We start from the raw sequence: 26,131 nt of genomic DNA, 5'->3' as shown, positions 1-26,131 counted from the left end.
GAGAGATGAAATTGTGACAAAATTTCCCATAGAAATGAAATTTTGACCAAAATCTCCTATAGAAATGAAATTTTGACAAAATTTCATATAGAAATTAAATCTTTTACCAAGATTTCATAAAGAAATGTAATTTGACAAAGTTTTCTAGAGAGATGAAATGTTAATAAAATTTCTTATAGAAATGAAATTTTGATAAAATTTTCTATAGTAATTTTAGCAAAATTTTCTATAGATATAGAAATTAAATTTTGACAAAATTTCCAATAGAAATAAAATATTAGTGGTAATATTTTCTATAGAAATGACATTTTGACAAAATTTCTGATAGAAATGAAATTTTGAAAAAATTTCCTATAGAATTGAAATTTTGACAAAATTTCCTATAGAAATAAAATGTAGACAAAATTTCCTATAGAAATGAAATTTTGACAAAATTTCCTATAGAAATGAAATTTTGACAAAATTTCCTATAGAAATGAAATTTTGATAAAATTTCCTATAGAAATGAAATTTTGAAAAAATTTCCTATATAAATGAAATTTTGAGAAAATTGTCTATATAAATGAAATTTTGAGAAAATTTCCTACAGCAATGACATTTTGACAAAATTTTCTATATAAATGAAAATTGTCTATATAAATGAAATTTAGAGAAAGTTTCCTATAGCAATGAAATTTCCTATAGAAATGACATTTTGACAACATTTCCTATAGAAATGAAATATTGGTAGTAACATTTCTTATAGAAATGAAATTTTGAGAAAATTTTTTATAGAAATGACATTTTGACAACATTTCCTATAGAAATGAAATATTGCTGGTAACATTTTCTATAGAAATGACCTTTTGACAAAATTTTTTATAGAAAATTTCAATTTGACAAAATTTCTTATAGAAATGAAATTTTGAGAAAATTTCTTACAGATTTGATATTTTCAGAAAATTTCCTATAGAAATAAAATTTTGACAAAATTTCCTGTAGAAATGAAATGTTGGTGGTAACATTTTCTATAGAAATGACATTTTGACAAAATTTCCTATAGAAATAAAATTTTGACAAAATTTCCTATAGAAATGAAATTTTGACAAAATTTCCTATAGAAATGAAATTTTGGCAAAATTTCCTATAGAAATGAAATTTAAATTTTGAGAAAATTTTCTATATACAAGTAATTTTGAAAAAATTCCTATATAAATGAAATGTTTAAAAAATTTCTTATAGAAATGACATTTTGACAAAATTTATTATAGAATTGAAATTTTGAGAAAATTTCCTATAGAAGTGAAATTTTCAGAAAATTTCCTATAGAAGTGAAATTTTCAGAAAATTTCCTATAGAAATGAAATTTTGACAAAATTTGCTATAGAAATGGAGTTTGGCAAAAATTTTTATAGAAATAAAATTTTGGCAAAATTTTATATAGAAATGAAAGTTTGACAAAATTTCTTATAGAAATGAAGTTTTGAGAAACTTTCCTATAGAATTTAAATTTTGACAAAATTTCGTTAAAAATGAAATTTTGAGAAAATTTTCTATAAAAAAGAAATTTTGAAAAATTTTCTTTAGAAATGAAATGTTAATAAAATTTCTTATAAAAATGGAATGTTTTTGAGAAAATTTCCAATAGAGTTGAAATTTTAAGAAAATTTCCTATAAAAATTAATTTTTAAGAAAATTTCCTATAAAAATTAATTTTTCAGAAAATTCCCTATAAAAATTAAATTTTGAGAAAATTTTCTATAAAAAAGAAATTTTGAAAAAATTTCCTATAGAAATAAATTTTAACAAAATTTGCTATAGAAATAAAATTTTGACAAAATTTACTATAGAAATGAAATTTTGAGAAAATTTCTTATAAAAATGAAATTTTGACAAAATGTTGTATAGAAATAAAATTTTTACAAAAAAAAAATAATTTTGACAAAATTTCCCATAAAGACGAAATTTTGACAAAATTTCCCAAAAAAAGGACTTTTGACAAAATTTCCAATAGAAATTTTCTATAGAAATGACATTTGACAAAATTTATTATAAAAATCAAATTTTGAGAAAATTTCTTATAGAATTGAAATTTTGAGAAAATTTCCTATAGAATTGAAATTTTCAGAAAATTTCCTACAGGAATGAAATTTTGACAAAATTTCCTATAGAAATGAAATTTTGACAAAATTTTCTATAGAAATGGAGTTTGGCATAAATTTTTATAGAAATAAAATTTTGGCAAAATTTTATATAGAAATGAAAGTTTGGCAAAATTTCTTATAGAAATGAAGTTTTGAGAAACTTTCCTATAGAATTTAAAGTTTGACAAAATTTCATTAAAATGAAATTTTGAGAAAATTTTCTATAAAAAAGAAATTTTGGGAAAATTTTCTATAAAAACGAAATTTTGAAAAATTTCCTGTAGAAATGAAATGTTTATAAAATTTCTTATAAAAATGGAATATTTTTGAGAACATTTCCAATAGAGTTGAAATTTAAAGAAAATTTCCTATAAAATTTAATTTTTCAGAAAATTTCCTATAAAAATTAAATTTTGAGAAATTTTTCTATAAAAAAGAAATTTTGAAAAAATTTCCCATAGAAATAAAATTTTGACAAAATTTCCTATAGAAATGGAATTTTGAGAAAATTTCTTATAAAAATGAAATTTTGACAAAATTTTTTATAGAAATAAATTTTTTAAAAAAAAAAATAATTTTGACAAAATTTCCCATAAAAATTAAATTTTGACAAAATTTCCAATAGAAATGAAATTCTTAGAAAATTTCCTTTAGAAACGAAATTTACAGAATATTTTCTATAGAAATTAAATTCCTATAGAAATTTTGACAAAATGGACTTTTGAGAAAATTTTCTATAGAAGTGAATATTTGACAAAAGTTCTTAAAAAATGAAATTTTGACAAAAATTTCCTGTAGAAGTAATGCCCTTTATTATATGATATTTATATAGATAATATTATATTTCTCTATATTAAAGAAATTTTGGTGTTATAATTGTGCAAATTGCATAGCCAAAATTTTAGGTAGCACAGTCTTTCATATTAGACCAATAATTGTTTAAGTGTATAGAAATTAAATTTTTAGAATATTTCCTTAAAGAAATAACTCTTAGAAAATGTCCAATAATGTGTGATTTAAGAAATTCTCCACAAATAAAAGTTTGACTCATTTCCTAAAATTAAATTTCTACATGTATATACTTGGTTGTGTTATCATTTTCTAAAAAAAAGCAAAAACAAATAACTGCAAGAAAACATATCCATTAAATCCACATTTTCTATATTGAAGGTTTCAGTAATTGAAACCATCGATATGATATTTTTATCCTTCTTTTTTATCCTTCCAATCGGAGAAAATGTCAAGAGAAATATGACTCTTGAGATGCTCCAGCACATAAAGTAGCAAACACAAATCATCATAATTGACACGAATTAATTGAAATGCTATCTGAGTTGTTCGATGGAAATTGATTTATAATCATAATGGCAAAAGCAAGGCATATCCACCATCAACCATTACTCATGCAGGGATGACGACAGCAAAAAGGTCTGGGAAAATTGAGGCAGATATGCGTGTGGCTTCTGTTGTTCTTTTCGGTAGGGAGAAAATAAAATATTCAAAGCATTCCAAATATTCTCCAAATGCCAATTAACATATTTAATCCTTTAAGGATTTACAACTGGTCCTCAAATATAAACGCTAAAGAATGGATAACAGCAAAAAGGATGGCAAATGATAGCAAGGACAACATAAATTCTGGACCAAAAAAAAAAAAAAAACAAACACATTATTTATTAACGTTTTTCAACCAACACAAGAGTTCAAACATAACACAAAAGGTTTTCACTCGCATACGCCGACTGCTAGGACATTTGCTTTCCCTTTTGGGTTTTAATAAAACCACAAATGTAGTGGCGATGAAAACACATTCTTTGGCTTTCAAACACACAGCCTAGCCTACCAGGCAATTTATAAAGGATTCATGTTCGGAAAAAGAGCAAAGCGCATTTTCAAAGAAAAGAAAATTGTTGTCAAAAGTTTTTGTATAATTCCCAGAGATAATAGGCAATATGTTTCATCACGCACCACTTTGGTGGAAAGAGGTAAACTCTGGTAATGATTTTTTAATACATTTTTAAAAGTCTTAAGAAGATTCAACTCAGTGGGTGGGCCATGCTTTGTGGGTTTCCTTGTTGGTCTGGCATATGGTAAACCTTTGTCATAAAGTGTGGGAAATTTATGAAAATTTAAATTTTGTTATGATTTTGTATATATGTTTTATGGTATTTGGAAATAGGAATTGTGACGATAGAATGTGCCTTCTACCAACAATGGAAAAAATTGGTTCAAAAATGAAGTTAAACAAGTAAGCGGGCGGGGCCGACTATATTATACCCTGCACCACTTTGTTGATCTAAATTTTCGATACCATATCACATCCGTCAAATGTGTTGGGTGCTATATATAAAGGTTTGTCCCAAATACATACATTTAAATATCATTCGATTTTGACAAAATTTGATAGACTTTTACAAAATCTATAGACTCAAAATTTAAGTTGGCTAATGCACTAGGGTAGAACACAATTTTAGTAAAACAATATGGGAAACATTTAAATCTGAAGCAATTTTAAGGAAACTTCGCAAAAGTTTATTTATGATTTATCGCTCGATATATATGTATTAGAAGTTTAGGAAAATTAGAGTCATTTTTAAAACTTTTCGACTAAGCAGTGGCGATTTAACAAGACAAATGTTGGTATTTTGACCATTTTTGTCGAAATCAGAAAAACATATATATGGGAGCTATATCTAAATTTGAACCGATTTCAATAAAATTTGGCACACATGACTATATTACTAATTTCAAACAAATTGGGCCAAAACTCTGGCTTCTGGGGCCATACAAGTCCATATCGGGCGAAAAATATATATGGAAACTATATCTAAATCTGAACCGATTTCAATCAAATTTAGCACACTTGACTATACTACCAATTGTCCTTGTGCAAAATTTCAAGCTAATCGGGATAAAACTCTGGCTTCTGGGTCCATATAAGTGCATATCGGGCGAATGATATATATATGAGCTATATCTAAATCTGAATCGATTTCAACCAAATTTGGCACACATAGCAATGCTAAATCTACTCCCTATGCAAAATTTCAACCAAATTGGGCCAAAACTCTAGCTTTTAGGACCATATTAGTCCATATCGGGCGAAAGATATATATGGGAGCTATATCTAAATCTGAACCGATTTCAATAAAATTTTGCACACTTGACTATACTACTAATTGTACTCCTAGTGCAAAATTTCAGCCAAATTCGGCCAAAAATCTGACTTCTGCGGCCATATAAGTCCATATCGGGCGAAAGATATATATGGGAGCTATATCTAAATCTGAACCGATTTCAATCAAATTTTGCACACTTTACTATAGGACTAAGTGTTATGTTTGTACAAAATTACAAGCAAATCGGTATAAAACTCTGGCTGCTGGGTCCATATTAGTGCATATCGGGCGAAAGATATATATGGGAGCTATATCTAAATCTGAACCGATTTCTTCCAAAATAGGGTTCTATTCTGACCCAAACTAGGAACATGTGCCAAATTTGAAGGCGATTGGACTTAAATTGCGACCTAGACTTTGATCACAAAAATGTGTTCACAGACAGACGGACGGACGGACGGACAGACGGACATGGTTTATCGACTCAGGGACCCACCCTGAACATTATTGCCAAAGACACCATGTGTCTATCTCGTCTCCTTATGAGTGTTACAAACATATGCACTAACTTATAATACCCTGTTCCACAGTGTGGCGCAGGGTATAAAAATGGCGACTATTACCTTGAAGACAAGCCTGAACGCGGACGACCGTAATAATTCGACGAAACCTACTTGAAGACGCTATTGAAGGAAGATGGTTGCCATAAAACAACTAAAACTAAGAGAAGTACCATGAAAATTTCTCGCTACTTAATTTGAAATATTTGCGGCCTACGTTTTATGGCACGCGATTTTACAAAATATGTCTTTAAAATAAAGAAATTTTAATTAAAAAAGTTTATGTTATAATCGTTGCTTAATTTGTTATGATCAAATTAAGGACAAGAATCTTTAAAATCTGCAATTTAAAAATTTGCTTATGTCAACGGAATTTTAGCGTATTTTTTTAGAATTTGCATAAACTTGCACATGGAAATGAAATTTTGACAAACCTCCCATAGCAATGAATTTTTATAAAAATGCGAAATTTCTTATGGAAGTGAAATCTTAAAAACTTTTGAAAATAAATGTCTTACAAAAAAAAAACCAAAAAAATCTTTTGGCAACGAAATTATAATAAATTATATTTTAACAGAATTCGTCAAGAAATAAGTCGACAAAATTTTCCATAGAATTGAAAATTTAACAAAGTTTTCAAAAGATGTGGTTTTTGACATAATTTCGAATAGAAATAAATTTTTTAACAAATGTGAACAAATATGAACAAAATTTATTTAGAATTAAAATTTTGACAAAATTTTCTATGGAAATGAAAATTTTCTATAGAAATTAAATTGTCGTTTAATATTTTTTTTTTGAAAATTTAGGAGGATATCAGAACAAAATTAATATTTTATAACCGATGTTTGCGGTATATGTTATAAGCTTCATTTTTATTTATATTTACTCTTTCTTTTATATCCTTATAGAAATTAATGTTCTTTAATAATATTAATATTTTTTTCTTTGTCTATTTCATATCACTAAGAGACTTATACACGTATTCAATACGATACAATGCCAAAGGACATTTCTCCTTATTTACATTCTGTCTTGAATAACATAATCAGAACACAAAATTTTTTTTCTGCAGGCAAAACAAAATAAATTTATTTGATTCCATTTCCCCCAGTTTTAAGCCATTAAAATTATCTGTAATCTAATAGAGAATGTTTTAAAGACTTTGCGGTCTTAAATGTTGGCATAACTAAATACATAATTTTAAATTGTTGCCTTCCTAGAGCAAAAGTTCTGCCAATTTGTTATATTCAAAGAATTTGTTACTCAGAATTAATTATAAAGAGATTTTCTTGATAAAAGATGAAAATACAAAATAACACTGAGCCCCAAAAACCCCCTTTGTGTTTCGAGCATCTGTTTCTTTACTTTTAATTATAGCCATAAATTTGGCAGTAAATACTATCAGATGAAAAGCTAAATGATAAACTAGGAATTTATGGTAATTGAAGTAGGGAAAGCTCAAAATAACAGAATAGTTGTTGTACACCCAACAACAAAGGATCAGGCAACAAAACAAGGTGCATATTCCCCATAACTACATGGAGTAGACTAATATTATTATAATCATAAAACTTTTACAAAAGAAATTTTGACAAAATTTCCTACAGAAATGAGATATTGAAAAAATTTTCTATAAAATTGAAATTTTGACAAAATTTCCTATAGAAATGAAATTTTGACAAAATTTCCTATAGAAATGAAATTTTGACAAAATTTCCTATAGAAATGAAATTTTGACAAAATTTCCTGTAGAAATGAAATTTTGACAAAATTTCTTATAGAAATAAAATTTTGACAAAATTTCCTATAGAAATGAAATTTTGACAAAATTTCTTAAAGAAATGAAATTTTGTCAAAATTTTCTATAGAAATGAAATTTTGACAAAATTTCCTATAGAAATGAAATTTTGACAAAATTTCCTATAGAAATTAAATTTTGACAAAATTTCCTATAGTAATGAAATTTTGACAAAATTTCCTATAGAAATGAAATTTTGACCAAATTTCCTATAGAAATGAAAGTTTGACAAATTTTCTTTCGGAAATGAAATTATGACAAAATTTCATATAGAACCGAAATTTTGACAAAATTTCCTATAGAAATGAAATTTTGACAAAATTTCCTATAGAAATGAAATTTTGACAAAATTTCCTATAGAAATGAAATTTTGTCAAAATTTCCTATAGAAATCAAATTTTGATAAAATTTCCTATAGAAATGAAATTTTGAGAAAATTTCCTATAGAAATGAAATTTTGACAAAATTTCCTGTAGAAATGAAATTTTGACAAAATTTCTTATAGAAATGAAATTTTGACAAAATTTTCTATAGAAATGAAATTTTTACCAAATTTCCTATAAAAATGAAAGTTTGACAAATTTTCTTTCGGAAATGAAATTATGACAAAATTTCATATAGAACCGAGATTTTGAAAAAAATTTCTATAGAAATGAAAATTTGACAAAATTTCCTATAGAAACAACATTTTGATAAATTTTTCTATAGAAATGAAATTTCCTATAGGGAGATGACAAAATTTTCTATAGAAATGAAATTTTGACAAAATATCCTATAAAAATGAAATTTTTGACAAAATTTCCTATAGAAATTAAAGTTTGATAATATTTTCTGTAGAAATGAAATTTTGACAAAATTTTCTATCGAAATGAAATTTTGACCAAATTTCGTATAGAACCGAAATTTTGACAAAATTTTCTATAGAAATGAAATTTCCTATAGATATGAAATTTTGACAAAATTTTCTATAGAAATTAAATCTTGACAAAATTTCCTATAGAAATAAAATTTTGAAAAAATTTCCTATAGAATTGAAATTTGAAAAATCTCCCATAGAAAAGATAAAATTTCCTATAGAAATTTCCTATAGAAACGAAATTTTAACAAAATTTCCTATTGAAATGAAATTTTCAGAAAATTTCCTAATGAAATAAAATTTTGACAAAATTTCCCATAGAAATTAAATTTTTAAAAAATTTTGATAAAGTCTCCTTCTGCAATTAAATAATTATTTCATATTGAAATGATTAGGTTAAGTTAGGTATAGTGGCAGTCCGATATTTCAGGCTCACTTAGATTATTCAGTCCATTGTGAACTTCTCTCTTATCACTGAGTGCTGCCCGATTCCATGTTAACCTCAATGACAAGGGACCTCCATAGTCGAGTCCGAACGGCGTTCCACATTGCAGTGAAACCACTTAGAGAAGCTTTGAAATCCTAAGAAATGTCACCAGCATTACTGAGGTGTGATAATCCACCGCTGAAAAAAATTTGGTGTTCGGTCGAAGCAGGAATCGAACCCACGACCTTGTGTGCAAGGCGGGCATGCTTGGTGCAATGGTTACCACGGTGGCTCATACTGAAATGCAATGTTCATAAAATTTCCTAGGAATAACATTTTGTTTAAGTTTTGAAATGGAATGAAACTTTGAAAAGCTAAAAATTATTTCAATTTTGTAAAAATTTTTAAAAGAAATGAAATAACGAAAATTATTTTTTTTATAAGTGAACATTTTTTTGTAGTTCGGTGTCATAAAATCCTTTATTGTTGCCGCTATTTAAATTTTGACCACATTCTATTAAAATTAACTATTTGCCCCTTTTGTTTTTTATTTGTCCTTTAACACTTACCCTTAAACGATGAGCCTCATCCATGGTGGCCGAAGCATGATAACTTAAAACCTCCAGGGTAACACTTTGTTTGGCCATGGCCACAATGGCTTTCTCATACATGTGGGTGTTGTGTATACCCATGCCACAGAATATGGCAAAAGCTTCAACAAAGTTTTCATCGTTTTTGGTGAAGACCTGTTAATAAAAATTAAGTACAAGTGGATTATTATTGTTCTCTTGCCAACGCCACATCAGAGGACACATTAAAAACAATAGGATTAAATACAATAGAAATTCTCTTAAAAACTTACCAAATTATCAAATTTGTTAATCAGTTGTATGACACCAATAATTTGTCCTAGGGAATTTTTAATGGCCATACACAATATGGATTTATGTTGAAAACTGGAGCCCTCATCCACACTGGGATCGAATCGATCATCTTCGTAGGCATTGGGTATATTGACAGTCTGTAAAGGTGGTAGATAAAAAGCAGATACATAAAAGATAAAAAAATATTTTTGAAATTTGAAACTTTAAAAGGCATGCTTTATTTTATTACGATGGGAAATTTTCTAAAACATTTCATTTCTATGGAAAATTTTGTCAAAATTTAATTTCTATAGGAAATTTTCGGAAAATTTCATTTCTATACGAAATTTTCTGAAAATTTCATTTCTATGGGAAATTTTCTGAAAATTTCATTTCTATAGGAAATTTTCTGAAAATTTAATTTCTATAAAAAAATTTTTGCAAATTTCATTTCTATAGGAAATTTTCTGCAAATTTCATTTATATAGGAAATTTTCTGAAAATTTCATTTCTATAGGAAATTTTCTGAAAATTTCATTTCTATAGGAAATTTTCTAAAAATTTCATTTCTATAGGAAATTTTCATTTCTATAGGAAATTTTCTGACAATTTCAGGAAATTTTCTGAAAATTTCATTTCTATAGGAAATTTTCTGAAAATTTTATTTCTGTAGAAAATTGTATTTCTATAGGAAATTTTCTGAAAATTTAATTTTTTTAGGAAATTTTCTGAAAATTTTATTTCTGTAGAAAATTTTTTTAAAGTTTTATTTCTATAGGAAATTTTCTAAAAATTTCATTTCTATAGGAAATTTTCTGAAAATTTCATTTCTGTAGGAAATTTTCTGAAAATTTCATTTCTATTGGAAATTTTCTGAAAATTTCATTGCTATAGAAAATTTTCTGAAAATTTCACTTCTATTGGAACTTTTCTGAAAATTTCATTTTATAGGAAATTTTCTGAAAATTTCACTTCTATAGGAAATTTTCTGACAATTTCAGGAAAATTTAGGAAATTTTCTGAAAATTTCATTTCTATTGGAAATTTCCTGAAAATGTTATTTCTGTAGAAAATTTTTCGAAAATTTTATTTCTATAGGCAATTTTCAAAAATTTCATTGGTATAAAAAATTTTCTGAAAATTGCACTTCTATTGAAACTTTTCTAAAAATTTCATTTTTATAGGAAATTTTCTGAAAAGTTCATTTCTATAGATTTTATTTCTACCGGAAATTTTCTGAAAATTTTATTTCTGTAGGAAATTTTCTGAAACTTTCATTCGTATGGGAAATTTTCTGAAAATTTCATTTCTATAGGAAATTTTCTGAAAATTTAATTTTTATGGGAACTTTTATCAAAATTTAATTTCTATAGGAAATTTTGTCAAAATTTCATTTATTTAGGAAAATTTCATTTCTATAGGAAATTTTCTGAAAATTTCATTGGTATAGAAAATTTTCTGAAAATTGAACTTCTATTGAAACTTTTCTGAAAATTTCATTTTATAGGAAATTTTTTGAAAATTTCGTTTCTATAGGAAATTTTCTGAAAATTTCATTTATATGGGAAATTTTTTTAAAATTTTATTTCTGTAGAAAATTTTTTAAATTTTTTTTTTGCAATTTCTAAGGAAATTTTCCGAAAATTTCATTTATACAGGAAATTTTCCGAAAATTTCCTTTCTATAGGAATTTTTCTGAAAATTTCTATTTCTATAGGAAATTTTCTGGAATTTTCATTTCTATAGGAAATTTTCTGAAAATTTAATTTTTATGGGAAATTTTATCAAAATTTATTTTCTATAGGAAATTGTGTCAAAATTTCATTTCTTTAGGAAATTTTGTCAAAATTTCATTTCTTTACGAAATTTTGTCAAAATTTCATTTCTATAGGTAATTTGGTTAAATTTTTATTTCTATAGGAAGATTTGACAAAATTAATTTCCTATAGAAAATTTTGTCATTTCATAACGATTTTCCACCAAACTTTTTGGGTAGTCATGGTATATTTTATGGGTAATTAATTTCCTTAAATTTTATTGAACTTTTCTTACCTCTCCCGTTGTTGCCACATGTCCGGTAATACCAACATTGATAGGGAATCTTGATTCAAAAGGACTGGTACGATTTGTTGACTCCTCTTCGCTTAGGTCATTGGCTTCAAAATCGAATACGCGCGAAAAGCTTCCCTTTGAAGCTTCATGCACCAATAGGATTTGTACTCTTTGGCATTGTATTAGACTCTGCATATGGGTCAAAATGCGGAACACCATGTGCTCAATGGTACTTTGCTCTTCGAATATCATACGTGCCAAATCGAGTAGCACCTGATTACGTTTGATTTCCAGCTGGGATTTCTCGTAGAGTTGAGCATTACGTAGACCAATGCCACAGAATTGTAAATAGGAAGCAAACACCTTGAAATACAATGCAAAAAAAATAAATAAATAAATAAAAACAAGGATGAAAAATCAAGGAATGAGAGTTAAGAGATACAAATAATGAACAACGACAACATGATGAGTATTTCAGGGCTAACTACAATTAAGCAAAGGAAAATTTTTCTTGTTTGCAATTTTTTGTTTTCCTTTGTTTCTGGGAAATGTCAAAGGAAAGTTTCTGGTGTTTGTCACTTTTGAATTAAAAGGTTATGGGGGGATGTATTGTTGAAATTTTAAACATTAACAATAATGTAGAACCTTTTCAGCAAAGTTCATAGATTTCTCAATTATTTAGCCATTACAAGTTGCGCTTTTGTTTTGATCACACCGTAATCTAAGCTATAGATTAAACTTCGAAACACACACACACGCGGTATTACTTCCATATGCTTTGGCCACTCTAGCTATGCCAACCATTTTCTATTGTACTACGTTGTAATATTCTCCCATGTTCTTCGAATCCTGTAGCTACTTGCAAACTATTACTTTCCCATAAACTCCATGCATCCAAACTACAAAAGTTTCCTAATCTTTGCAAAAATTCAGAAAATAGAGCGAGCACCATGGCAAAGAAGAAAACATGAACAATAGCGTTTAAAAGTTAAAAGATTTATTTAACAATAAAATTAAAACTTTTATCCTTTCTTGAAATTTTGTGAAAAAGTTTTCTATGAGAAAATAATGGAGATAGAAATCATTGTGTGGCAACAATGTGGATGATATTCAATGATGGTCACAGGTGTTTTTTCTAAGCCTTGTTACGTGATACTATGACAAAGGTAATAGATGATTTAAACAAATATCATACGAAAAATTAAAAAAAAAAATGACAACTTCATCTTTTTTGGTTAGTGTTTCGTTGTATAATTACAATGAAGACAAGGTTAAATATTAGCATAAAATTTGATTGATTTATAGAGGCTATCTATTTCTTTCACAATAAAAAAAGCGCAGCCATCCAAATAGAAAATATTCTTTTCTTAAAACTTTTCTTGAATTTTCTTTGCTATAAACCTTACGGAGACCTTCCCAACGAATGCAAAACCGGGGTTGCATCAGAGATGGCGCTGTATATAAAAAAGATTTTCCCGCTTTTCCTTTGAAACTTTTCTTGAATTTTCTTTGCTGTAAATCTTACGAAGACCGAGACCTTTCCGTTCTGGAGTTAAAGCGTCAAGAAGGAAAACCCGACTTATTTTTATATATTAGAAGATTAGATGTCTATGGATATAAATTTTCTTACAAACAAACAAGAAATTAAAAAATTAGAAATCAAGTTAATTTTAATTTTACAAGAATTTCTAAATATTTTTTTGTGTACTAACCGATTTTTATACCCTCCACCATAGGATGGGGGGTATATTAACTTTGTCATTCCGTTTGTAACACATCGAAATATTGCTCTAAGACCCCATAAAGTATATATATTCTGGGTCGTGGTGAAATTCTGAGCATGTCCGTCCGTCCGTCCGTCTGTTGAAATCACGCTAACTTCCGAACGAAACAAGCTATGGGCCATATCGGTATACTTTTACGTATAGCCCCCATATAAACGGACCCCCAAATTTGGCTTGCGAGGCCTCTAAGAGAAGCAAATTTCATCCGATCCGGCTGAAATTTGGTACATGGTGTTAGTATATGGTCTCTAACAACCATGCAAAAATTGGTTCACATCGGTCCATAATTATATATAGCCCCCATATAAACCGATCCCCCGATTTGGTTTGCGGAGCCTCTAAAAGAAGCAAATTTCATCCGATCCGGCTGAAATTTGATACATGGTGTAAGTATATGGTCTCTAACAACCATGCTAAAATTGGTCCACATCGGTCCATAATTATATATAGCCCCCATATAAACCGATCCCCCGATTTGGCTTGCAGAGCCTCTACGAGAAACAATTTTCATCCGATTCGGCTGAAATTTGGTACATGGTGTTAGTATATGGTCTATAACAAGCATGCAAAAATTGGTCCATATCGGTCCATAATTATATATAGCCCCCATATAAACCGATCCCCAGATTTGACCTCCGGAGCCCTCTTGGAAGACCAAAATTAATCTGATTCAGTTGAAATTTGATACGTGATGTTATTATTGGGTATCCAACAACCATGCAGGAATTGGTTCCTATCAGTCCATAATAATATATAGCTCCCATAAAAACCGATCCCCAGATTTGACCTCCGGTGCCTTTTGGAGAAGCAAAATTCATCCGATCTGGTCGAAATTTGGAACGTGGTGGTAGTATATGATATTTAACAACCATGTGAGTTGAAATTTGTGGATGACAGTCTTTCGTAGAAGTTTCTAGGCAATCCATGGTGGAGGGTACATAAGATGCGGCCTGGCCGAACTTACGGCCGTATATAAAGGGTGATTCTTTTGAGGTTAGGATTTTCATGCATTAGTATTTGACAGATCACGTGGGATTTCAGACATGGTGTCAAAGAGAAAGATGCTCAGTATGCTTTGACATTTCATCATGAATAGACTTACTAACGAGCCACAACGTCGAATTTTCAGTGAATGGGCCCTAGAAAAGTTGGCAGAAAATCCGCTTTTTTATCGACAAATTTTGTTCAGCGATGAGGCTCATTTCTGGTTGAATGGCTACGTAAATAAGCAAAATTGCCGCATTTGGAGTGAAGAGCAACCAGAAGCCGTTCAAGAACTGCCCATGCATCCCGAAAAATGCACTGTTTGGTGTGGTTTGTACGCTGGTGGAATCATTGGACCGTATTTTTTCAAAGATGCTGTTGGACGCAACGTTACGGTGAATGGCGATCGCTATCGTTCGATGCTAACAAACTTTTTGTTGCCAAAAATGGAAGAACTGAACTTGGTTGACATGTGGTTTCAACAAGATGGCGCTACATGCCACACAGCTCGCGATTCTATGGCCATTTTGAGGGAAAACTTCGGAGAACAATTCATCTCAAGAAATGGACCGGTAAGTTGGCCACCAAGATCATGCGATTTGACGCCTTTAGACTATTTTTTGTGGGGCTACGTCAAGTCTAAAGTCTACAGAAATAAGCCAGCAACTATTCCAGCTTTGGAAGACAACATTTCCGAAGAAATTCGGGCTATTCCGGCCGAAATGCTCGAAAAAGTTGCCCAAAATTGGACTTTCCGAATGGACCACCTAAGACGCAGCCGCGGTCAACATTTAAATGAAATTATCTTCAAAAAGTAAATGTCATGGACCAATCTAACGTTTCAAATAAAGAACCGATGAGATTTTGCAAATTTTATGCGTTTTTTTAAAAAAAAAGTTATCAAGCTCTTAACAAATCACCCTTTACTTGTTTTGTTTTTATACCCTCCACCATAGGATGGGGGGTATATTAACTTTGTCATTCCGTTTGTAACACATCGAAATATTGATCTAAGACCCCATAGGTTAGGTTAGGTTATGTGGCAGCCCGATGTATCAGACCCACTTAGACTATTCAGTCCATTGTGATACCACAGTGGTGAACTTCTCTCTTATCACTGAGTGCTGCCCGATTCCATGTTAAGCTCAATGACAAGGGACCTCCTTTTTATAGCCGAGTCCGAACGGCGTTCCACATTCCAGTGAAACCACTTAGAGAAGCTTTGAAACCCTCAGAAATGTCACCTGCATTACTGAGGTGGGATAATCCACCGCTGAAAAACTTTTTGGTGTTCGGTCGTAGCAGGAATCGAACCCACGACCTTATGTATGCAAGGCGGGCATGCTAACCATTGCACCACGGTGGCTCCCTATATCTAAGACCCCATGAAGTATATATATTCTGGGTCGTGGTGAAATTCTGAGTCGATCTGAGCATGTCCGTCCGTCCGTCCGTCCGTCTGTTGAAATCACGCTAACTTCCGAACGAAACAAGCTATCGACTTGAAACTTGGCATAAATAGTTGTTATTGATGTAGGTCGGATGTTATTGCAAATGGGCCATATCGGTCCACTTTTACGTATAGCCCCATATAAACGGACCCCCAAATTTGGCTTGCGAGGCCTCTAAGAGAAGCAAATTTCATCCGATCCGGCTGAAATTTGGTACATGATGTTAGTATATGGTCTCTAACAACCATGCAAAAATTGGTCCACATCGGTCCATAATTATATATAGCCCCCATATAAACCAATCCCCCGATTTGGCTTGCGAGGCCTCTAAGAGAAGCAAATTTCATCCGATCCGGCTGAAATTTGGTACATGATGTTAGTATATGGTCTCTTACAACCATGCAAAAATTGATCCACATCGGTCCATAATTATATATAGCCCCCATATAAACCGATCCCCCGATTTGGCTTGCGAGGCCTCTAAGAGAAGCAAATTTCATCCGATCCGGCTGAAATTTGGTACATGGTGTTAGTATATGGTCCCTAACAACCATGCATAAATTGTTCCACATCGGTCCATAATTATATGTAGCCCCCATATAAACCGATCTCCCGATTTGGCTTGTGAGGCCTCTAAGAGAAGCAAATTTCATCCGATCCGGCTGAAATTCGGTACATGGTCATCTCTAACAACCATGCAAAAATTGGTCCACATCGGTCCATAATTATATATAACCCCCATATAAACCGATCACCAGATTTGACCTCCGGAGCCTCTTGGAAGACCAAAATTCATCTGATTCAGTTGAAATTTGGTACGTGGTGTTAATATATGGCCTCAAACTCCCATACAAAAATTGGTCGAAATCGGTCCATAATTATATATAGGCACCATATAAACCGATCCCTAGATTTGACCTCCAGAATCCCTTGGAAGAACAAAATTCTTTCCATTCGGTTGAAATGTGGTACGTGATGTTGGTATCTAACAACCATGCCGGAATTGGTTTCTATCAGCCCATAATTATATATAGCTCCTATATAAACCGATCCTCAGATTTGACCTCCGGTACCTTTTGGAGAAGCAAAATTCATCCGATCTGCTTGAAATTTGGTACGTGGTGATCGTATATGATATTTAACAACCATGCCAAAAGTGGTCCGTATCAGTCCATAATCATATATAGCCCTATATTAACCGATCCCGAGATTTGGTTTTGGAGCCTCTTGGAGGAGCAAATTTCATCCGAGTGAGTTGAAATTTGGTACATTATGCTAGTATATGGTCGTTAACAACCATGCCTAACTAGGTCCATATCGGTCTATAGTTATATATCCCTCAGATAAATCGATTGTGGATGACAGTCTTTTTTAGAAGTTTCTACGCAATCAATGGTGGAGGGTACATAAGATTCGGCCTGGCCGAACTTACGGCCGTATATACTTGTTTTTTTAATTTTTCATATCCCAGCAAAAAATTGGGAGTTCTTCCTACGCCATTAATGGGAGCCACCGTCGTGCAATGGCTAGCATGCCCGCCTTGCATACACAAGGTCGTGGATTCGATTCCTGCTACGACCGAACACCAAAAAGTTTTTCAGCGGTGGATTATCCCACCTCAGTAATGCTGGTGACATTTCTGAGGGTTTCAAAGCTTCTCTAAGTGGTTTCACTGGAATGTGGAACGCCGTTCGGACTCGGCTATAAAAAGGAGGTCCCTTGTCATTGAGCTTAACATGGAATCGGGCAGCACCCAGTGATAAGAGAGAAGTTCACCACTGTGGTATCACAATGGACTGAATAGTCTAAGTGAGCCTGATACATCGGGCTGCCACATAACCTATGCTTCTGAGCGAAAAAAAACATTATCATTACGTTTTTGACTACGTTTTTTCGCTTGTCATCTTGCGTAAGTCCTAAAGTATAAATTGTTTAGCCATGTCATTTGTTTCCCTCATGTAAAATAAAAGTCTGGGTCAAAATTTCAATAAAACTCCAAAACTATACATTTGATTTGAAAAGAGTATATACGGCCGTAAATTCGGCCAGGCCACAATTACATTACTTGGGTCGCGGCCGATGGCGAGGTATCTTAAAACTTCCTAACATCATCTTCTAAATTGTAAGTTAGTCCATGCGGGATAAATAGTAGACAAAAGAAAGGTCGATTAAATACGTATATATTCAGTTCTTGACCGGTATATATAGGGAAGAAATAATTACGAACCGATATGAACTTTTGTGCGGTAATAATAGAGCCAGATTTGAAATATAGGGGTCGCTTTATATAGGGGCTATATACAATTATGAACACGAGTCTACCAAAAATGGCAAGATTTTTACCGTTTGGTAGATTGGTAGAATTCTTGATGCTTTGGAAGATTTTACAAAATATTCCTCTTCAATTATGAAATGCTTTATAAATTTTCTATAGAAATAACATTTCGACAAAATTTTCTACAGAAATAAAATTCTGACAAAATTTTCTATAGATATAAATTTTTGACAAATTTTTGTATAGAAATTATATTTTGACAAAATTTCCTAAATATATAAAATGTTGACAAAATTTTCTATAAAAATAAAATTTTGACTACATTTTCTATAGAAATATAAAATTTTGATAAAAATTTCTATGCCAATAAAATTTTGGTAGATTATTTTTGGGTCGAGTGGCAATCGTGATTTTTCTGTGATTGGGGATCAGTTTAATTGGGGGCTATATATAATATAGATTGATACGGACCAATTTTGGCATGTTTTTATCGGCCATACACTAGTAAAATGTACCAAATTTCAAGCGGATCGGATGAATTTTGCTCCTTCAAGACTCTCCGGAGGTCAAATCTCGGGGGATCGGTTTATATGGGGGCTATATATATTTATAAACCGATAAGGACCAATTTTTGTACGATTGTTAGAGACCATCTACTAACACCACGTACTAAGTTTCAATCGGATCGAATGAATTTTGCTCCTCCAAGAGGCTCCGGAGGTCAAATCAGGGGATGGGTTTATATAAGGGCTATATACACAAAAAAAAAAAAATTTTCTGATTCAATCACGAAATTAATTGATCCAATTAATTTTTAATTGAAATGTCTTCAATCACAGAAATGATAGTATCAATTAAAAAAATAATTGAAGGTCAATTAAAAAGTTAATTGATCCAATTAAAAATTTAATTGATACTATTATTTTTGTGATTGATTTTTGTTTCAATTAAAAAAGGTTGTTGAATCAATTAAACTTTTAATTAAATATTTTTTAAAACTCAATTAAAATTTTAATTGAAAAAATTTACGTGAAATTTTTTTGTGTGTATAACTATGGATCGATATGGACCAATTCCTACATGGTTGTTAGAGACCATATACCAAATTTCAACCGGATCGGATGATATATAATTATAAACCGATGTGGACCAATTTTTGTATGGTTGTTAGAGACCATATAGCAACACCATGTAACAAATTTCAGCCAGATCGGATGAAATATGCTTCCCTTAGAGGATCCGCAAGCCAAATCTGGGGATCGATTTATATAGGGCCTATATATAATTTTGAACCAATATAGACCAATTTTTGCATGGTTGTTAGAGACCATATACCAACACTTTATACTAAATTTCAGCCGGATCGGATGAAATTTGCTTCTCTTAGAGGCTCCGCAAGCCAAATCTGGGGATCGGTTTATATGGGGGCTATATGTTATTATCAACCAATGTAGACCAATTTTTGTATGGTTGTTAGAGACCATATAGCAACACCATGTACCAAATTTCAGCTAGATCGGATGAAATATGCTTCCCTTTGAGGCTCCGCAAACCAAATCTGGGGGTCTGTTTATGTGAGGGCTATACGTAAAAGTGAACCGATATGGCCCATTTGCAATACCATCTGGCCTACATCAATAACAACTACTTGTGCCAAGTTTCAAGTCGATAGCTTGTTTCGTTCGGAAGTTAGTGTCATTTCAACAGACGGACGGACATGCTTAGATCGACTCAGAATTTCACCACGACCCAGAATATATATACACTTTATGGGGTCTTATTTCGATGTATGTACTAAAGGAATGACAAAGTTAATTTACCCCCCATCCTATGGTGGAGGGTATACAAATTTCGTTGGAAATGAAAAATGTTGCGTTTGATTTGAAAAAAAAGCGCATTTGAAATGAAAAAGGTTTCATTTGATTTTAAAAAGGATTCATTTGATTTAAAAAAGGTTCATTTGATTTTAAAATGGATCCATTTAAAATATAAAAGGTTTCATTTGAAGTGAAAATGCTATATAAGAAAATATTTTAAGAACGAATCCGAAATACTGGCAAACATATGTGAAATAAATTGCTTCTGCGCCAATTTTGTACCACTTCCGGTTCGAATCCAAAGAGAACATTTCTATTTTTTTTTTGGCTTTTTCAATTTTCCGCTGGGTTCAAAAAATATTTGTTGTCTTCAATCACGAAATTAATTCCATTACCCAACTAATTGGTGCAATTCATTTGTGTAATTGCTTTTTTGTTTTTATTAAAACCTTATGCGCCCGGAAAATGTACATTTTAGGTTCTTTTCTAAAAAAAACAGGCAAACGTACGAAAAGGCTTCGAATTCTGTTGTGAAAATAGCGCCACGCATAGAGGCAAATTACGGGCATTTTCAGCACTGCCAACAAACGAGAGTGCTGCGATTGCCCTGTTTCCTTCTTTGAATTCTTTTCTGCCCGCTGAAATGATAGCATTTTTTTAGGTTGCTGGTAACATTTTAAAAATGCGCATTCTGTACAGACAAAATGAAGGCAAAGCACTTTTTCAGAAAAGAAAACACCATTAGTTGAATCAGTTTAAGATAAAGCTTTTTTAAATTGAATTTAGATTTCAATTGGAAACATTTTAGTATTTTTTTTTTCAAGACAATTTCCACTTCGAATTAAAGAGAAAATATACCGCCAAATTTAAAGTTTACACCTATAAAGATAAGAAAAGATTGTTAAATAACAATTTAGCAAAAAACTCTCTCTCTTAATAAAACAAAATAAAATTTAGGCTCCTCTAACATAGATCTAACCCCAAAAGTGGTAAATTTAATTTTTTTAATATTTATTTTGCTTTCAATAAAATCTTAAATTCTTGCCAAAGCAATTCACTTAATTGATCAATAAAAAAAAAACTCAAGGCTATTTTTGTTTTGGTTTTCTTCCTCGTCTAGGCGAAAAAAAATCCACTTCACCCCTATCACTGTATTTTTAGACACTCACGTGGTTAGGATTAGTGTATCCCTTTTTGTTTTGCAGCTTACCTTTTCATCTGTTTCCGAGAAACATTCTCCGTTTAATTTGTTAATGACTTGGGCCACACCAATGACATCACCAGAAGAGTCCTTGATTGGCATACAAAGTAACGCCTTTGTACGATAACCGGTCAACGAATCGATTTCACAATTAAAACGTTCATCCTGAAAGTAGAAAAACAAAAACAATACAAAAATAGTGATAAAAACATATTGTATGATTAGAGAGAGTAGTGTGGAAATTAGTGTAAGGAATGTGTAATTTTGGGGTCGACTATATTATACCCTATACCACACTGAAAGAAATATTTTAGTAAGGCCAAAGATGTCATGTCCTTAAAATACGAATGCGATTTTTTTTTTAGCATAGAAAACGCATTTCTTTGATGTGAAGTTTTTTTTCCTTGTCCAAAAGTCGATAAACTTTCCTTTGTCCTTATAGTTATGTGATTTGACTTAAAAATGGGTATCTTTACTGTCTTAAGTTCGGCTAGGCGAAATCTTATGTACCCACCACCATGGTGGGGAATTCTCCCAGGACTTCCACCAAAATCGAATTACTTGGGATGTGTAAAAATTTGGCGATGTCAAGGTATAGTTTTAGTTCATAAACTTCAACGGGTTCGGATGAAATATACACCTCTAAAACGCTCCGGAGGCCCAGATTTGACATACAGAGCGTTTTAGATCGGTTTATATGGGGGCTATATATAATTATAGACCAATATGGACCAATTTTTGCATTATTAGAGGCAATAGACTAACATCACGTACCAAATCTCAACCGGATCGGATGAAATTTGCCTCTCCTAGAGGCTCCGGAAGTCAATAGGTTTATATGGGGGATATATATAATTATATACCGATATGGACCAATTTCGGCACGATTGTTAGAGGCTACAGACTAACACCATGTACCAAATTTCAACCAGATCAGATGAAATTTTCCCCTTTTAGTAAGTAAGTTAGATCTAGGAATCGGTTTATATGGGGGCTATATATTATTATATGGGGGCTATATATAATTATAGACCAATATGGCAATTTTTGCATTATTAGAGGCTCCGGAAGTCAATCGGTTTATATGGGGGCTATATATAATTATATGCCGATATGGACCAATTTCTGCACGATTGTTAGAGGCTATAGACTAACACCATGTACCAAATTTCAACCAGATCAGATGAAATTTGCCCCTTTTAGAGGCTCCGTAAGTCAAATCTAGGAATCGGTTTATATAGGGGCTATATATTATTATAGACCGATATGGACAAACTCTTGCACGATTGTTAAAGATCGTAGACTAGTACCACGTACCAAATTTCAACCGGATCGTATGAAATGTATCCCTCGTGGAAGCTCCGCAATTTGGGAGTCCGTTTATATGGGGGATATACCTAAAAGTGGTCCGATATAGCCCATTTGCAATACCATTCGAACTACTTGTGCCAAGTTTCAAGTTGTTTCTTTCGGAAGTCAGCGTTATTTCAACAGACGGACAGAGGGACGGACGGACATCGCAAGATTAACCCAGAATATGTATACGTTATGGGATGTGAGACCAATATTTCGATGTGTTACAAACGGAATGACAAAATTAATATACGCCCCATCCTATGGCGGTGGGTATAAAAAGCGTTCAAAAATAGAATATGTCTTTCAACACTTTATTTTAAAGACGATTTTTACTTGAAACATAGCATTATTTGTACTTGAAATTGAGAATTTAGAATTTAAAAGAGAATTGTATCTTAGATGTGTCCTTACTTCGATTGCCTCAAGATTAAGCTTTTGGAACCGAGCATGCTTTTGTTTTTCAGTGCACTCTGGAGAGTAATTGTCACATCTTTTGGCAAAATCTGAATCGATCTGTATTTATTGAATGAGGACCAGTCGTAGCAAATTAACCAACTTGAAACTAAAAACTGAGTTCGTGTTTGTTGTGCAGGATTTCGCAAACATTTTTTGGAAATGTGGTTTTTATGACAAATTAACTGCTTCAAACTTCAAGTTTTTTATTCAGTATGAAGGAGTCGATCCTGGGACTTTTTTTAAATTTTTATGAGAAATTGCATTACGATTTTTTTACGAAATATTATTTTATTTCTCGTTCGAAAAATGCATTAATTCGTTTGCAAATTATTTCATTTGCATTGCTTGTTTTTTGAGACTCGTCTTCAAGTAGAAATTGTACAATGTGTAAGTAAAAATGTCTTTAACATAAAGAGTTGAAATATTATTTGATTTCTCATACGAAAAATGCAATAATTTCTTTGCAATCTACTTCATTTGCATTGCTTGTTTGTTTGCTTTTTTTCTTCTTAATGACATTATCCTTTATTCTGATTCTGATTCCCCTGCCTGCACATGGTAAGTAATTAATCTTATGTATTTTTTTTATAGACATTCTCCGAATATATAATATTCTTTTGCACTGAATGTATTGGATAGCATGGGACATTTTTCCTCAGGACATAAGAATATTTTATGTACATCTTTATGGTTTTATATTCTTACACATGCTATGTACGAGAACAATGAAATTATATATAAAATGACAGCAAATGTTGATAGTATAAGGACATAAAAATAAAACAGGAGTATCCAAACGATTTATAACTTTGTCGAATCTGCAAACGCATACTGCAGGCGACATTGTTTAAAATTTATAAACAAAACCCCAACATGATACACTAGGGTGCTTCACTGCTACTGGATTAGAGATTAAAAAAGCAACAAATATTAATTATAGACAAGTATATACGGCCGTAAGTTCGGCCAGGCCGACGCTTATGTACCCTCCACCATGGATTGCGTAGAAACTACTACTGAAGACTGTCATCCACAATGGAATTACTTGGGTTGCGGTAACTTTTGCCGATGACAAGGTATCTTAAAACTTCCTAATACCGTAATATATACCAAGTAGTCCATACGTGGTATATATTAAACTTAAAATGACCCATTAAATACGTATATAATACAAAATTTTCTATAGAAATAAAATTTTGACAAAATAAAACTTTGACAACATTTTCTATGGAAGTAAAATTTGGACAAAATTTTCTATAGAAATAACATTTTGACAAAATTTTCTATAGAAATAAAATTTTTACAAAATTTTCAAAAGATTTAAAATTTTGACAACATTCTCTATAGAATTAAAATTTTGACAGCATTTTCTATAGAAATAAAATTTTGCCAAAATTTTCTATAGAAATAAAATTTGACAAAATTTTCTATAGGAATAAAATGTCGACAAAATTTTCTATAGAAATAAAATTTTGACAAAATTTTCTAATAAAATTTTGCTAGATTATTTTTGCTCGAGTGGCAAGCATGATTATAAACCGATATGGACCAATTTTTGTGTGATTGGGGATCGGCTATATATAACTATAGACCGATATGGACCAATTTAAGCATGGCCATATATTATCACCACGTTGCCAATTTCAACCGGATCGGATGAATTTTGCTCGTCCAAGTGGCTCCGGAGTTCAGATCTGGGGATCGGTTTATATAGGGGCTATATATAATTATGGACTGATATGGACCAATTTTTGAATGGTTCTTAGAGACTATATACTAATACCATGTACCAAATTTCAGCCGTATCGGATGAAATTTGCTTCTCTTTGAGGCTCCGCCAGCCAAATCTGGGGATCGATTTATATGGGGGCTATATATAATTATGGACAGATGTGGACCAATTTGTGCATGGTTGTTAGAGACCATATACTAACACCATGTACCAAATTTCAGCCGGATCGGATGAAATTTGCTTCTCTTAGAGCAATCGCAAGCCAAATTTGGGGGTCCAATTATATGGGGACTATACGTAAAAGTGGACCGATATGGCCCATTTGCAATACTATCTGACCTACATCAATAACAACTACTTGTGCCAAGTTTCAAGTCGATATCTTGTTTCGTTCGGAAGTTAGCGTGATTTCAACAGACGGATCGACTCAGAATTTCAGCACGACCCAGAATATATACTTTATGGGGTCTTAGAGCAACATTTCGATGTGTTACAAACGGAATGACAAAGTTTATATACCCCCATCTATGGTGGAGGGTATAAAAATCATTTTTGTTGTTACATGCGTATGAAAAAAGCGTTTGAACCAATTGCCCAAGGAAATTTTCCACTCTTATTGAAATATCTCGAAAACATGAATTCTGAACGCATCAACCGCTCCTTCAGGTGTCGAAAAACGTGGGCTTCTCATTTTATTTTTTACGTACGGGAATAAAAAGAATTCGTGCAGTTCGAAGTCAGGTCAAAAATGCAGTTCTTTGAGCCTCAGTTTTTTTCTCCGAAAAAACAGGCGATCATTGGCTTCATCGCCTGTTACAATGTCATAGATATGTTTCGTATTTTTGGAGCATTTCTTTCGACCAATCGTTACGAGCCTTTTTTTTTGAGCGATTGACACATTGTATGGGATCCAAAAACAAAAAGGGAACCGAACAAGAGGGAACCACAGTGGTACAATAGTTAACATGCCCGACTTGCAAACAAAGGATCATGAGTTCAATGCCTGTTTCAACCAAATACCAAAAAGTCTTTCAGCGGTGGATGATCTCCTCTCAGTAATGCTGGTAACATTGCTGAGTGTATCAAAGCTTTTCTAAGTGGTTTTACAGCAACGTAGAACGCCGTTCGGACTCGGCTATAGAAAAGAGGTCCCTTGTCATTGAGCTAACCATAGATTCGGGCAGCACTCAGTGATGAGAGAGAAGTTCACCACTGTGCACTATGGGCGAAATCATGATTTTAGCGGTAAAAAATACTACCCACCAAGTTAACTT

At 31.6% G+C, this 26,131-nt stretch overlaps 1 protein-coding gene across 8 annotated transcripts in view; it reads right to left on the bottom strand.

The window, feature by feature from the left end:
* The window catches only part of Pde11 (Phosphodiesterase 11), a 355,629-nt gene that overhangs the window by 8,677 nt on the left and 320,821 nt on the right, over nucleotides 1–26,131 (bottom strand). For all 8 annotated transcript variants that reach the window (XM_075296862.1, XM_075296864.1, XM_075296859.1 and 5 more), the window contains 4 exons: nucleotides 21,323–21,478; nucleotides 11,802–12,164; nucleotides 9,749–9,907; nucleotides 9,456–9,632 (listed from right to left, as the gene is read on the bottom strand). In XM_075296862.1, the coding sequence (XP_075152977.1) occupies nucleotides 9,456–9,632; nucleotides 9,749–9,907; nucleotides 11,802–12,164; nucleotides 21,323–21,478 (855 nt within the window). The remainder of the gene's footprint in view (nucleotides 1–9,455; nucleotides 9,633–9,748; nucleotides 9,908–11,801; nucleotides 12,165–21,322; nucleotides 21,479–26,131) is intronic.

The sequence above is a fragment of the Haematobia irritans genome, chromosome 2 (genome assembly GCF_050003625.1).
Source record: "Haematobia irritans isolate KBUSLIRL chromosome 2, ASM5000362v1, whole genome shotgun sequence".
In the NCBI taxonomy this organism is placed as follows: domain Eukaryota; kingdom Metazoa; phylum Arthropoda; class Insecta; order Diptera; family Muscidae; genus Haematobia; species Haematobia irritans.
This window is presented reverse-complemented; position numbering and strand designations above follow the sequence as displayed.